The sequence below is a fragment of the Glycine soja genome, chromosome 2, assembly GCF_004193775.1.
Source record: "Glycine soja cultivar W05 chromosome 2, ASM419377v2, whole genome shotgun sequence".
In the NCBI taxonomy this organism is placed as follows: Eukaryota; Viridiplantae; Streptophyta; class Magnoliopsida; order Fabales; family Fabaceae; genus Glycine; species Glycine soja.
This window is the reverse complement of record NC_041003.1, coordinates 40,859,654-40,875,518: the sequence shown is the minus strand read 5'-3', so window position 1 is coordinate 40,875,518 and position 15,865 is coordinate 40,859,654. Positions and strand designations below refer to the sequence as shown.

General features: G+C 33.8%; 1 protein-coding gene across 1 annotated transcript; it reads right to left on the bottom strand.

Annotated features, from left to right (window-relative positions):
* Positions 1-11,477: 11,477 nt before the first annotated feature.
* On the bottom strand, positions 11,478-15,865 carry LOC114394200 (NADP-dependent glyceraldehyde-3-phosphate dehydrogenase-like). The gene is made up of 9 exons (XM_028355846.1): positions 15,570-15,865; positions 14,964-15,157; positions 14,726-14,854; positions 13,707-13,826; positions 13,342-13,478; positions 13,082-13,237; positions 12,301-12,679; positions 12,075-12,191; positions 11,478-11,911 (listed from the first exon to the last, which is right to left on the bottom strand). The coding sequence occupies exons 1-9, from the start codon at positions 15,715-15,717 to the stop codon at positions 11,798-11,800; spliced, it is 1,494 nt and encodes a 497-aa protein (XP_028211647.1). The 5' UTR covers positions 15,718-15,865; the 3' UTR covers positions 11,478-11,797.

The following is a 15,865-nucleotide window of genomic DNA, read 5'->3' as shown; positions in this document are numbered from 1 at the left end:
TACCTACCGATGGTCATAAGGTGATGTCAATAAAATTCAAATCCCTTCATAGTCTCTCTCTAATATTACTTAAATTTTCAAATTAATCAAATCCTACCATTCTATTATTGTACCATGATCAGTACCGAAACCCACACATTGAGAAAGTTAAATAACTACTCAAGAGTATATCATCTTCCTGATAGATCTCATCATACAGATGAGAAGAATAATAACGCCTCATTGATTATATTCTTAGTTCTTTGGGAATTGAAGAGTGTAAAAGATGCTAGCTATACTTAAACTTATGTCGCTAAACCCTGGGACAATGATTGAACGAAACTAAATGGGTGCACACCTTATTATTCTTAAGTGAGACAATAGAAACTCGAAAACATACAGAATGATGATATGTTGTGTATAGAAGAAATCGTGGGATGAAATTTCGCTCAGACTAGACATTTGAATAAAACTTTATTAAAGCTAGCTTGGTAACGGCAAAAGATGTAGGTATATGTTCTTGTCCTGGAGCAATCAAATCCCCAAATCCCTTCAGGTGATAGGACTCTCTTTACACCTCAATCTCCACTTATTATTTTATGGAAATCTCTTAAACCATTTGGAAAACTTTTGATATTTATTGCGTTATGTTTTTAATTAATAGTCATAGCTAGGGAGTTAGGGACCTTTTTAATATTTTCCTTAAGCTAGCTATACCTGTAGTATGATGTTATTATCCTAATAAACTAGGCCAACCCTTGGAATTTTGCTTCATTTGAAAATTACAATGTTAATAAAGATTAGGACTTTAATAGTTGACCTAATATCAGTATATTAGTAGAAAATTAAGAGTAGAAAATAGAAAACAATCAATTAGTGAGGACACACATATCGTAAATTTTCTTTTCCACACATGTCTTAAATAGTCTGTAAAGTATATACATACTGATCTAAACATGCAAATGAATTCAAGCCATATTCAGATCAACAACAAAAGCTATAAAAAGTACAAGCGTACCTCCAGTCATTGCAAATCAAACACGAAGCGGTGCAAGCACGAACCCGAAGGCAACTTTATTTGTTTAGACCCTTACTCACTCTGAATAGATGATGTATTTTTTTGAATAGAGAAGTAGGTTTGGTGATATAAAACCAAGAGCACCTCATCCTATTTATAGAGTCTGTCCATCACAGATCTCAATCAATTTGTATCAGAGCGTGGGTTTAAGGATAGGGATGTGAGTTTGTTAGTGGTAGAGATAAGGGTTAAACGTGAGAGGAAAATGAACCAAATTTTGAAAACAAATTCCTAAAAAAATTGCAACAAAAAAAAAACAGTCCAAAGAGAACGTGGACCCATCCGAAAATTTCATCATTCTCTCACTTGGTCCATTTAACTCAACATCAACCATAACAAGAAACATAATATATGAGTCATGGCGATAGCTCCTCTTTGCACCCTTTTTAGACTTGTTAGTTTGTTTACCCTTAATGCAATTCACACAAGTCTTGAAATCAGCAAAATCCAAAGTACTAAGTACTCCTTCATTTACCAATTTCTTAATTCTCTCGATAGAGATGTGTCCTAATCCACTGTGCCACAACATAGAGGATTCCTCATTCACAAGGGCAGAGTACACAAAATATAGTGTACTAGGAAAGAATCAGACATGGTAACCTCCAAGACTTTTAGTTGAACCACTATATCCCTCATGCGCATGATGTGATCACGTACACCCCTTATCCCTTGGAGCTTTAAGGATGAGAACTGCATTATAAGGGTGCTGGCAAGGGCCTTATCAGATGTAATAAACTGATCATCAATGGCCTTCAAAAGATCCTTGACTTTTTCATGCTGATCAACGGAACTACGAATACTAGCAGATATATTAGTCTTTATGAACATTACGGAAAAATGATTAGATCTCTCCCACTTTTCATAAAGATCAACAGCGTCTAGAGTGCTAGTTTCAATAATGCCTGGCGACTCGTCTTTCCTAATAGCATAGTCAATATCCATCCAACCTAAATGAAGGAGAATTCTCTCCCTCCAAACCTTATAATTGTCCCTTTTCAATTTGGAAATATCACACTTAATATCAGAAATGTTTATAGATTGATTAACTGCAAAGTTCAAGAATACATTCTCATTATTCATAATTTGAGACTCAATAAATTGTCATGTTTTACTAATGTAAAATATGTATTAGTTCATGAACCTAGTGACATACAACTTACCGGTGGGCCAAAATCCTACTCAATTAGATTCATACTTATGATAAAATTATCAAATTATGTTCCTTTTTCTCAATTCTTGTGGGTAAATTAAGAAATATAACATGATATTTTATTCTAATTAATCATACAAACATAACAAAATTTTTGTGGATATATTTTATCACATTAAATATGATTAATCACAACCAATGTTTTTAAATGTGATTTTTTTATACTTAATATATAAACCTAATCAATTAAAGATGATGTGGCTATTCTTTAATTAATTAAATCATATTAATCACTTAACATTAATTCTTAATAAGAGCTAAATATTTACATAATATTCTAAATAATGTAAATAAATTGAATAACATTGCATATAAATATTCAAGATAACTTCGCATGTATAAAATCATAAAATCGTATACACAAAACTTCAAAAGTAAATAAATAATATATGCATATGATTATCCAATATTTAAAACATATAAGCTCTTAACCATTAAATTTAATGTGCATAAATTATTTAGCTTAATATTGCATGCTTAAATACCAAAATAAACATACAATTAATCTTAATAAATAATTCAAACACACTAATATGTAAGTTTACACTTTCAAAAGTTTACGCTTTTCATATTTAGAATATTAAACTCGTTTTCAAAAAGGAGAGGATCCAGAATCTTCTTTCCTTTTTTATTTTATTTTAATATATAAAAGGTTACGCTTTCAACGATGTCGTATTGTACCTTAGTCTAAATGATCATTACACTGTTCATCTTTGTTCTCTACTTTTCTTTCCATATTAAACAGAACAGAACAACGTTACTCCATATAATACCAAAATAGAAGCAAGGTAGAGGCATTTTAACGCTCTGATACCAAATATAAAATTTATACATATTGATCTAAACATGCAAATGAATTCAAGCCATATTTAGATCAATAGCAGAAGCTAAAAAAAAAAAGCACAAGCGTACCTCCAGCCATTACAAATCAAACACAAAACGACGCAAGAACAAACCCGAAGGCAGTTTTGTTTTTCCAGACCTTTACTCACTCTGAATAAATGATGTATTTTTTTGAATAGAGAAGTAGGCTTGGTGATACAAAACTGAGAGCACCTCATCCTATTTATAGAGTCTGTCCATCACAGATCTCAACCAATTTATATCAGAACGTGAGTTTGAGGATAAGGACGTAAGTTTGTTACTAAACGTAACAAAGATAAGGGTTGAACGTGAGAGAAAAATGAACCAGATTAACAAATTCCCGAAAAAACTACAACGGGAAAAAACAATCCAAAGAGAACGTGGACCCATCTGAAAATTCCATCATAATCAAGTTTATACTATCCGTCTTTTCTTCAACACTACAAAAAAGTGTTATACTTTCAATAAATTTAAAAACTGATATTGAATTAGTGTTTTTAATCACACTTTTTATTTTTTATTTTATGAATGCCCTGGGAACTCAGTTAAGAGTCAATTGACCAAAGATACAACTAACATCACCCTGAAAAGGGTCCAAAGCAAAAGTTGGAACGTTACAAAAGAATTGACAATCAATACTTATAGATAAACCATGTTTCGCGAACGTATTAGCAAGTATATTAGCTTCCCTGAGAATATGTCTGCAGCTGCAATGCTCAAATTCATTATATAGGTTCTTGATCTCTTCCACTATTCCAAAGCACGGATGCAAAGTCGGACAACCTTCATGAATTAGATTAATTGCTGCCAAAGAATCAGACTCCACAATAACCTTTTTCATGTGTCTATCAGCCACCAACCTCATACCATATAAAATCGACCAAAGCTCAACCTCAACAATCGAACATCGGCCTATTCTTTGAGAAAAATCATGAATGAAATTGTCATGATCATCTCGAATCAACCCACCGCAAGCAACAAACAGATCACCTTGGATGGACGTTGCGTCATAGTTCAGTTTAATAATTCCAAATCCCATGACTATCAGTTTGCAAGGAGTTATCGAACTTTTGAAGAATAACCCCTTCGTTTTGTGCTTTGACAATCTCATTTGCAAAATCACGAGTACTTCCTACCAAACCCTGCATAGATTGCTAGGTGTGTTTAAAAACGAAACTGTTCCTTCTCCACCAAATTCGATCCAAAGCCACTCCGAATAGCACACTCCAGTTATCTGCTCTTCCAAGGTAGCCTCCTCTTAGATTAAGTTCCAACCACTGACAAAGGTTATCTTGAAAAAAAAAAAAACAGCAGGCATATTTCCATACCAGAGATTACTCCTGACTTGACATACCCAACTACAATCTCTAAGACAATGTAGAGTTGTTTCCTGTTTATCATGACAAAGTGGGAACAAAATGTCTAGTGCCATGTGTCTGTGACCTATAAGCCCATTCCTTGGAAGGATTCCTTTCGCAATCTTCCAAAGAATAATCCTTATATGTTGTGGCCCATTCCACCTCCACACAAAATCGAACAATCTGATATCTGAGTCTCTAAGCTCCTTAGCAAGCTGAGTACAAGCTTCACAAATCGTGAACACTCCATCAGAATTAGTATTCCAAACAATATAATCTGGAGGATTAGAGCCTAAAGGAGGTGCCAAATTTCGAATTATATCAATAATATGAGGCTATAATTCAGACATGAGACGCTCCACATCCCACTATCCTTTATTGTTAATAAAGAAACATTCACGCTCATCATGACCTTGCTGATTTCCTGAATTACAAATCTCAGACAACTTCCCTACTCCTGACACCCAATTATCAGACCAGAACCGAGTTGATCTACCATTACCAATAACCCATCTCACATTAGGTATCAACTTATCCCAACAAATTAACCATACCACGTCAGAAATTAGAACTCGGTATGTTGGAGCTAATCACTGGAAGTGTATCATACCCACACTTATATTTTGATCTAATCACACGAACCTATAAATCATTTGGTTTTGTGCACAAATTCCATCCAGCTTTCAGCATACAAGCTTGATTCATAGTACTCGCCATTCTTGTACCAAGACTGCCATATTTTTTCGGTTTGCACGTATCCTTCTTATTCAACCAATGAACCTTCCTCGAATTTTGACTATCTCCCCATATGAAGTTTCGATACTTAACAATATCCTTGCACACTGATTCTGGAATAGAATTAGTTTGCATTATGTATGTTGGCATGGCCTGTATAACAACTTTATTAAGAGTTAAACGTCCAGCGAATGACAAACTCTTATCTTTCCAACAGCTCAAACGTTGTTCCAATTTATCAATGATGAAACGGAAACTCTGAGCATTTGCCTTTTGATGATGAAGAGGCACTCCCAAATACTTGCCCAGATCCGGAGTTCCCTGATAACCCAGTTGCTGCACAATCAAATTTCTGTTCAGCCAGTGAACATTACCCAAAAAATAAATCCTGGTTTTTTCATAATTAACTTTTTGGCCTGAGCTAGCACAAAAGGTATCCAACACTTTTTTAATCGTGTTAGCTTGAGAAATAGATGCTTCTGAAAATAACAACAGGTCATCCGTGAATGCCAGATGAGATAGCTTTGGCCCACCTCTAGCCAACTGAATTGGAGTCGTCCAAGCTTTTTGATCCACTACAAAGTTAATCAAATGGAACAAACACTCTATACATAAAACAAAAAGGTAAGGTGATATCGGATCACCTTGTCTAACACCTTTGTATGGCTTGAACCTCTCAAGAGCTTCCCCGTTCCATAAAATTTGTTCCCGTGATGATGAGATACTATAATGAATTAGATGGATAAATTTCTCATGGAAAACGATGTCCTTCAAAGTATCTGTCACAAATCTCCACTTCAATCTGTTATAAACTTTTTCCAAGTCTACTTTTATAGCCATCCATCCACTATTGCCTTTCTTATGCTTCATTGAATGAATCACTTCTTGCGCAATGATTACATTATCCCCCATTCTTCTGTTTGGAATAAAGCTACTCAGGCAGGGGTTAACCAATTCCTCCATTTCCCTTCTAAGTCTCAATGTAATTATCTTTGACAAAATGTTATAAGATACATTACATAGACTTATTGGGCAAAAATGCTTCATGAATGTTACCGGCTCCACCTTGGGGATGAGGGCAATAAACATATTGTTAATAGTTTCAATCTTAATGAGATTCTCGAAAACAGATTTAATAAGGTTGCAGAGATCCTCCCCCACAATATTCCATTGGCTTTAATAAAAAAAAAACCGCTTGAAATCCATCCTCACCTGGAGCTTTGAAATTTTCCATAGAAAATAAATCTTTCCTAGTCTAGCTCCCTCCGACATTACTCTATCTTTAAACATATCAAAATTGTTTTCGGATAGATGGGGAAAAGCTCCATGTATGCAGTAAGGAACAAAATGCATGATGTCATAAAACAGATTGGAGAAATACTCGGTTACCAACCTTTCAAGATCACCATCATTTGCCACCCAAATACCATCTACATCTTGAATTGCTTCATATGTGTTATGCCTTCGCCTAATAGTTGTAACACCAGGAAAATACCTCGTGTTTTTTTCTCCCAAAGATATCCATTTTGCACGAGATCTCTAGTACCAAAGGAGTTCTTCTTGCCTCAAAGCATCCCGGTACTGCTCCCAAATATGTAGCTGTGTCTCTTCCAACTCTATCAGCCCACTTCTAGATAGCTTTTGGGAGATGGACTGAAGGTTACAGATGAGTTTTTGCTTTTTCCTGAAAATATCACCAAAAACAGTTTTGTTCCAATTACGTAATTCTTGATGAAGCCCACCAATTCTCTCTACCCAATTTATACCTTTCTTCCAAGCTCTCTTAATAAAAGTTTGGAAATCTGAGAGAGTTATCCATGTAGCAACAAAACAAAATGGCCTCTTTCTCTTACTCACTCTCTTGTGCGGAGTCATTTTAATCAATAGTGCCCTATGGTCTGATTTACAAAAAACGGTGAGTGAAGTACCAAAGCATGTTGAATAATACGCCAAGTTGAACAGGACACGATCAAGCCTCTCCAACAAATTTCCTCTCCCCCAGGTAAAAGCCGGACCCTGGAATCCAACATCTATCAAGTTACAGTCACTGATAAACTGCTGGAAATCATTTGCTCCTCTCCATGAGGGATTGGTCGAGCAACCAACCCAGTCCATATCATTTAGGATTGTATTAAAATCCCCCATAATAGGCCATGCTTCAATGACCGTTTCTGCAATATTACTCAAAACTTCCCAAAGAGCTTTCCTCTTTTGAAAATTTGGACTCTCGTGCAGCACTGTCAAGGACCACTTTGCTTGCAATTTCCATCCAACTTCATATGAACATACTGGACTCCACTACTAATAATCTCCACATTCCAGCAACTAGCTTTCCACAAACACCATAAACCGCCTGAGTGGCCTCTAGCATTCACAACAAAGCTCTTATCAAAACCTAAACGGTCAATCACACGATCTGCAGCAGAAGCATCTGCATGAGTTTCAATCAGGAAAATCAAAGATGATTCATATTCCCTACTAATATCCTTAATGAGAACACTAAAACCTCGCGAATTTGCCCCTCGACAAATCCACGAAATTACATTCATTAATACAGCATTTGATTGTTTGCCTCTGAAAGGCCAGACGAACTTGAGGCATTAACCTCCCCCAAAGCTTCATTATTCACATCAATTATTGCGCTGGTTTTCTGATCCTCAACTTGGATTTCAGTTTCCATGTTTGTTATATTCTCCACAAAACGAACCTCTGGTTCTTCCAACTTCGTCGAATCTGGAGAAGTAGATGAAGACCCTCCTTTCAAAGGACCTTTCTTTTGATTTTGCACAAATTCGAGAGTTTCTGCATCAGGCATAGCCACGACTTTCTCCCCTGGGTTATAGCCATTCTTGTCACCAAGAAAACCAGCTCCTATTTCCTGAAGCATGTGAATCATATTTAAACCCTCTGTGTTATCATGATTGGACACTCCAACGATGCTCCTCGTCTTATCTGCGTTAGCCCTTTTTGTGTTTACACTTTTTCCATTCTTCTTAGACTTTCTCGATGAAGTCTTCTAGTTATTGTTAGTTTTCGAGACTTTTTTGGTCTCATTAGATCAAGCTCCCTCCTTCAGACTTGGCCCGTTATAGAAATTATTCTTATTATAGGCCTGTTTCTCCTTCACCTCCTTCTGTGACTCCACCCTCCATCAAATGCAGAGAAAGGCATTGCACCCTCTTTAGTCAATAGCTTCTTCATATACAAATCCTTTTTCTGTATTTCTTCTCCCTTTTCTGCCTCCATCACTCCATCATCATCTCCCTCCTCAGCTTTCCTTTTAACTTTTCTATTACTCCGTGAAAGGAGATCATCCTCCTCTTTCGAATAAACTCCAAAAACCCTAGCAGAGCTTTCTTCCTCTACCTCCATTCAATAGATTTTTTAGGTTTTCCAACACTATAGAGAAAGAGTTCAATTATTTATGTGTGCATGTCATGTGTGTGTCTTACATAATTGTTACTATTTTCTAATTAAATTAATCTATTTCAAATAATGATTGATTGTTTCATCAAATAATTTAAACGAAAAACCTAGATTTTCAAATACTAAATACAGTTTGTCTTAATATTTTTCTTAATTAAAAGTAATATGTGCTGAAGTTAATTTGTGCTTGTTTATTATTGTTCTATATAGATATTGGGCCAATACCGGCCCATAATACCTAGAAAGTCCGTTTTTATTATTCATTTGTTTTTTTTTAGATATTCCTCCAAACTTATTTGATGCATGATTATCTTGACTTAATGACTTCAGCAGATAATTATCACATTTCTTTATAAAAAAAAACAGATAAAGAATATATCTACCAGGATCAGATATTAGTTAAGAGATAAAACTAAATTCATTGGTCATAGGAGTCACTACCTCTCCTTTTGGTGGGAGAAAAATAGAGAAGATAAGGAGAAAATAGAGGGAAAAAATAGTATGAATATCATGTGTATCTCACATCTCCTATAATCTACTCTAATTTAAAATATCTTGATGCTTACTCCTCAAGCATGCGTCCCTCTCATCCGTATTAAAAAATAAGAAGAAATAATTATTTATCCTTAAAAACCGTAAGAAGTTATTTTTTATTGGTTTAATCAAGTTTTTATCCTTAAAAAAGTTATAAAATATTTTAGGTTTAATTAATCATTTCATCTTACAGTTTCATCATTTGTATCTTTTAATTCATATAATTTTAAAGTAATTTTTTTAATTTCTATAATTTATATTTTAATTCTCTTTTAGTTCTTTTAATTTGAAAGTGTTTTTTTACTCCTTATAATTTATATTTTAATTTTTTTTAATCTCTATAGTTTAAAACTAATTTTTTTAGTCCTTATATTTTATATTTTAATTTCCTGTTAGTCTTTACCATCAAAATATGAATAATATTATCAATTATAATTAATTACAAAAATATTAATAAATAATTTATAACTAATTTATCATAAGATAATTTGTAATAAAAAAATAGTTAATAATTTATAACTAATTTGTAACTAATTATTTTTATATATTTTTTAGTAAGAAATAAATGATAATTAAAATACAAATTATAAAGACTAAAAAAATCACTTTTAAATTATAGGAATTAAAAATTAATTAAAATACAGATTACGACTAAAAAAATCACTTTTAAACTATAGAGACTAAAAAAGAATTAAAATATAAACTATAAAAACTAAAAAATTCACTTTCAAATCATAAAAACTAAAAAATACTAATCATAGAACTATAGAAATCAATGAAATAATAACCAATATTTTTTTAGACCATTTCCAGATGTGGTTCTTAAATCTTAACGTAAGAACCGGTTCTTCCAAAATGTTACTATTGGAGTGCTCTTTGCTGTCCTCTGCATGTAAGAATAATTTATTAAGAAAACGGAGAGAAAACAACTTTGTGCCACATACTAAATATAAGTTAAGAATGAGATATACGTTAGAAGAAAAAAATATGAATTTTTAGATCTTATTTGATAGCATCAGACTCATAAAAAGTGGGTTAAGAATTTAAAATGAGTTCTACTTTTGGAAATACTTAGTCTCTTATTTTTAATTTTTTTAAAAGAGTTTTTTTTCATAAAATATTGGATAAATAATTATTTTCGTCCCTGAGTGTGTAGAACTGACAAATTTATCTCCGAAAAATGAAAATTCAAATTTTAATCCCCGAAAATGAAAAAAGTACGATAAATTTATTCATCCATTAACGTTAATGAAAGAGCTTGTGTGCTACATTTCGAGAAAAATTTGTAAGCGCTCTACACATTTATGAACGAAAATGGTTATTTATCCAAAATATAATTTAATTTTCATTTTCTCTCCTTTTTTAACCGTTGTAAGCATAATATTACAATAAGCATTAAAAAAAATAAGAAAGCAAACATAAAGTTAGAACAAACATAATAATAAGCATAATATTAATTAATAAGCAAAATTTGTCTATTGCTATAAAAATTTTAATGTGACTGCACTATCAAAACATGATACTCAAGCAAAAATTCGCTACATTAAGTTAATCCTTACAAAAAAAATAGACCCAACTTAATTTTGTCATTACCTAATGTTGTTACAATAAAAATTTCAAAGTAATAGACATATATTATACTTGTTAATCAATATTATGTTTGTTATTATGTTTGTTTTAATTTATGTTTGTTTTTCTATTTTTTAAGTGTTTATTGTAATGTTATATTTGCATCAGTTAGAAAATGGAGGAAGATGAAGATCAAATTGTATTTTGGGTAAATAGTCATTTTTATCCCTAAATATGTAAAACTCTCACAAATTCGACCATGAATGTTCCATATAGGTTGTTAACGAAGTTAACAACGAATGAATAGATTTATTATACTTTTTCATGTTCAGGGACTAAAATTTGAATTTTCATCTCTCGAAAACGAATTTGTTAGCGCTTTACATATTCAAGGACTAAAATGACTATTTATCCTAAAATATTTTTGGTCAAATGATTTGTTTACTCGTCTTTTATTTAACTTTTTATTTTATTTTCTATTTACATTCTAAATGTCATGATTTAATTTTCATTTAGTTAGAGGATCAAAAAGTGATATTTAGAGAGATGCGGTTCCCAGATCCCAATGTCTATAACATAGAAGATGGAACTATTTTCAATCCAACAAGTTACTCCATTTTCGTATTCAGAGGATTTCAGGACAGTTGTGCCTTATATTTTTGTGCTTTAATTAACAGAAAGGGATACAAGGGAATAGGGATTGCAAAAAAATGTTAGGACAAAATGGAAACAGAAGACAATGTTTTTCCCCTCCTTTCATTGATTTGACATTCAATTTAACTGGAACACAATTATATTCCTTACTTAATGATAAGGCACAAGATAAAAATTCAGATTCATATCATGCTAAATATGAGTACGACAAGTGGTCACGTGAAGTAGCTACGTGACAGATCAATCAAACTCGTTATTCATCTCTATGATACCCTGCTGCAAAAGAGAAGGCAATGTTGAACTCATACGTTTTGAACGTTCACTATGATTTATGGAACATGATATAAATTGATTTTCCTCCATGCATGTATGTGTATAACTATTACACTACTAGCCCATAGTATAGGAAGGGCTGGGTAAGTTGATCACAGTCGTTTTGACCTTGGTCATCATGTTTATGCTGTTGGTAATCCCTTGAGATCCAATGCCACTGTCCTTTATACCCTGTCAGCACAGTATTTGTTAATAATAGATTGGTGATATAGAAAAAAAATGTTTTTTTTTAGTTCGAACCTCAGTGCGACCATTGTACAAGAAAAAAAATGCTTTTGGTTCGTTTCCAAGTTTTGGAAATAGCAGAATTTAGTTGGTTGAAGGGTAGGTTCACCTGAAAGGGAAAATGATCTGGCCCACGAGCCGGGGCGGAATTTATCTGAACTGTTCCCGTTTCCATTGCATCACTGATCATTATTGCTTTGTTGACATCCTTTGTGAAGACACATCCCTACACAAGTTCAATGTGTTGATACAAATTACTTGTATTATAAGAAAATATTGTGTACTTTTTAAAAAGTAAGTAAATGTTCAAGTTTGAGGGCTATAATTTTATTTACCTGAAGTCCAAAGTTGCTAGCATTGCAATGATGGATTCCTTCTTCAACTGAATTGATCCTAATTACTGGTAAAACTGGTCCAAATGGCTCTTCCCATGCGATTCTCATGTCTGGCCTAACATTGTCCAGTAGCAAAGGCCAAATAAGATTGCCTTCTCTTTTGTACTCCTGGCAGAATGTTGCTCCTTTCTCCTTAGCATCTAAGACCAGGCCTTCAATGAAATTGGCAGATGATTCTGACACAACCGGGGTGATATCACAGTCATCCTCTGGTGGTCCAACAGTTAGTTTTGCCACCTTAGCCTTCACTTTCTCAACCAAAGCATCGGCAACGGACTCCATTACCAGGACAACCTTAACAGCAGTGCACCTCTGACCACTTTTGTTGCAAAAGAAAAAAGAATTATAATTCAAGTATCCATTATACAAAGAAAAATCCTTGAGAATTTTGTTCTCCGCAAAATTATATCTGGATTACTGTTTTACATAGAGCCATAACATAAAAAAAGAAGCACATGAAGCTGAAATGGAAGTATATTTGCTTAGTTTCTAGATCTATATAAATTCTAACCATGCAATATTCATCTTATATGGTAAAATAATCTGATGTTAGCAGCAATATCTCACAAACTGTTTATTTCACAGAAGGATGCAAAACAAGGATGCATGCAAAGTGTGTAGGATGTCTAATTGTCTTCCTTAATATTGGTTGGCAGTTCTGTCAAATCAATGCAGAAAAGGAAACCTTGCCCCAGAAGTACTAATTCAGATGTGCCATTACCTGTATGAAAAGCCTCCCTTTATAATGTTTGCAGCAACCAAATCCAGGTCAGCATCCTCAAGTACAATGCAGGCATCTTTTCCTCCTAACTCCATTTGCAGAGGAATCATGCCTGCCTTCTTTGAAATTGAAATGCCAGTATCACCACCAGTAAAGCTGACCAACAGCATAGTCATAAGTCAGTAGAGGAAAAATTACTTACACATGGGAAATTGGGGATATACAGTACCATGCTATCACAGCATCATTTAAAAAGGAACCTTATACAGTTCACTCCTGGATGCATTGTAAGGAAATCACCAATTTCTGAGCCTTTTCCAGTGACACAGTTGATTAGGCCTTTGGGAAAACCAGCCAAGTGAAAGCAGTGAACCATGTGCAAAGCAGAAACAGCTCCCTGAAATGCATCATTAAACAAACATTTACAAGAAAGAAACTAAGGGAGGAAATTGTAGGACATAAAAATCCTGAAATGAAATTATAAATTATTGTTGTTGTGGTTTCTTTAACTGCAACACACGTGTTCTAGCACTTCTATGATTTGAGCTAGTTGCTACTGTGAGAGTGTGGATCTAACGTGTAGTGCCTTTGATTTTGAAGAGTTTCGCATCAAAGATATAAATACCTGAGTTGGAGGCTTGAGCACAATTGAGTTTCCAGCAATCAGGGCAGGAGCAATTTTGGAAACAGCAAGATTGACGGGATAGTTAAAAGGTGGAATGGCTAAAATCACTCCTAGTGGAATCTGAAAATCAAATGAAACTTTCTTAGATCACATCAAAAACCAAATCTGAAAAACATGTTAACACTTGGCATTTCACCTCATCATATGATCATTTAATATGCTAATTAGAAGTTACTAAGATAATACAATGTGATGGAGAGATTACACTACTTTATGAACTCAGGGTTTTGATATTGTGTCTGTTTGTAATTGTAACTTAATAAAATATAGATTTTCCAGATGTAGCTGACTATCTATTCTGGAATTACTATAATCTATGGTGTCCACTCTCCAGAAAGCAGGGACTGCTTTATTTGTCATAAGAGCCAATTACATTGACCTCCCTTGATGTTTGGACTAGTTATACTTATAACTTTCTTAATTGAAAAATTACACTTATCTCCCTTGTTTATTTTATAAATTATTCTTATACGTTGACACCAGACACCAGTTAATCAAAATGTGCGTCAAAGGCAAAACCCTTCATTAAGGAAAATCTTGAACTAGAAGCAGAGAACTTCTCTGGTGAACAAGAATATGATTCCCTAGTGCATTTTAATGGATAAAGTGTATTTAACCTTGACTTCCTGATTATTTTTTGGTACTTTCTCTACCAATACATGCTATACAAGAGTATAGGAAAGCATTCCTTCTCTCTTTGATATTACTATTTATTGCTTCCATACCATTTCTTAAAAGCAACTGTTCTTCATGGGTCTTTTTTCTTATAAAGTCCCTACCCCATCACCCCACCCCCCCTAAATGTGAGAATTCTTTTACCCACTTATTGTCCTGAAATTCACACCTAAGAAAACCTTTTACATGTTAAAATGTATATTTTATAACAAAAAGTTGTGACAAGTCAGTTATTAATGAATTTTAACTTGTGAAGTCAAGCAACACTCAGAGATGGAATAAACCTTGGATGTTAGGCAATATTTTGTCCTTTCATTTCCAGGAAAGCTATCCGACACCAAGAACTTTCCCTCTCCCAGAATCCTTACACCTTCTTCAGCAGTGTAAGAAACCAGATCCCCAGATCTTACAACCTTCAAGGAAAAAAAAAAAAAAACAGTTAGTTATCTTCATCATTCAAAATAATAATAGTCCTGAACAATAATTTAGCTCGTTTAACAGAACCGGTGACACAATATGCACCTCCATAACAGCATCTTTGGCTGGCTTTGCTATTTCTTTCACCAGGCACTCTGCAATTGGAGTTTTGTGCTCTTTAAGGATAGCAGCTGCCTTGTGAAGAAGCTCAGCACGTTTCCATAGTGGGGTCTTTGCCCATAACTTTTGTGCAGATTTTGCTAAGTCCATGACCTTATTAACCTCCTCTTGTGAACAAGCTGCATGCACATCATTTTTTGAGCTTATCAGACACACTTATCTGCTGTTATTGTAAAAGGAGAATCTTGCTTCATGTTCTAGTTTGGTTACACAAAACAAGAACTTGAGCTTTAAAAATCAACGAATTATTAACCAAATGTAACGACAAAAATTGCTTTTTACTCACTAATTCTGTGGCTACAAAAAATTTTGTAACGAAATTTTTAAAAAAATTACACATAAATTGTTTTGCCAATAATTTTAATTAATATCTACATGCATAGAAAATCCAGCAAATACTAACTAGAATTCTCAAGCTTCCAGTAACATGCACTCTAAAAACTACAGAAAGGAACTGAAATAAAGGGATTCAAACGAAAGGGTTAATGATGTGCCAAGTGCTAACATGTGACATATTAACGGTTAATTTACCTTGAACTTTGTATTGAGTCTTTCTGGTAGTGGGGTTGATGATGGAAACACTTTTCCCAGAAGCAGATTTCTTCCACACTCCATCAGCATAGTACTTGTACGCATCTCCATCCAAAATCTCTGCAAAGAGTCCAGTCCCAGCAGCCATGTTAGAAAAGATAGATGGATAGATAGATAGGTGGAAATGCAAAAGTGGGAGTTAAAATGAGTGTTTTTATAAGGGTGAGAGGAGAATTATTTAAGGTTAGGAGGAGTGTCTGTCTAGTATGGTTGGTTTAATTTTTATGGGTGATGGT

Excerpts from the sequence above, each read along its gene's own strand:
- LOC114394200 (XM_028355846.1), bottom strand. The coding sequence starts at position 15,717 with ATGGCTGCTGGGACTGGACTCTTTGCAGAGATTTTGGATGGAGATGCG. Across the intron at positions 13,479-13,706 it reads TGCTCAAGCCTCCAACTCAG|GGAGCTGTTTCTGCTTTGCA; the intron begins GTATTTATATCT and ends GATGCATTTCAG. Across the intron at positions 12,192-12,300 it reads CTAGCAACTTTGGACTTCAG|GGATGTGTCTTCACAAAGGA; the intron begins GTAAATAAAATT and ends GAACTTGTGTAG.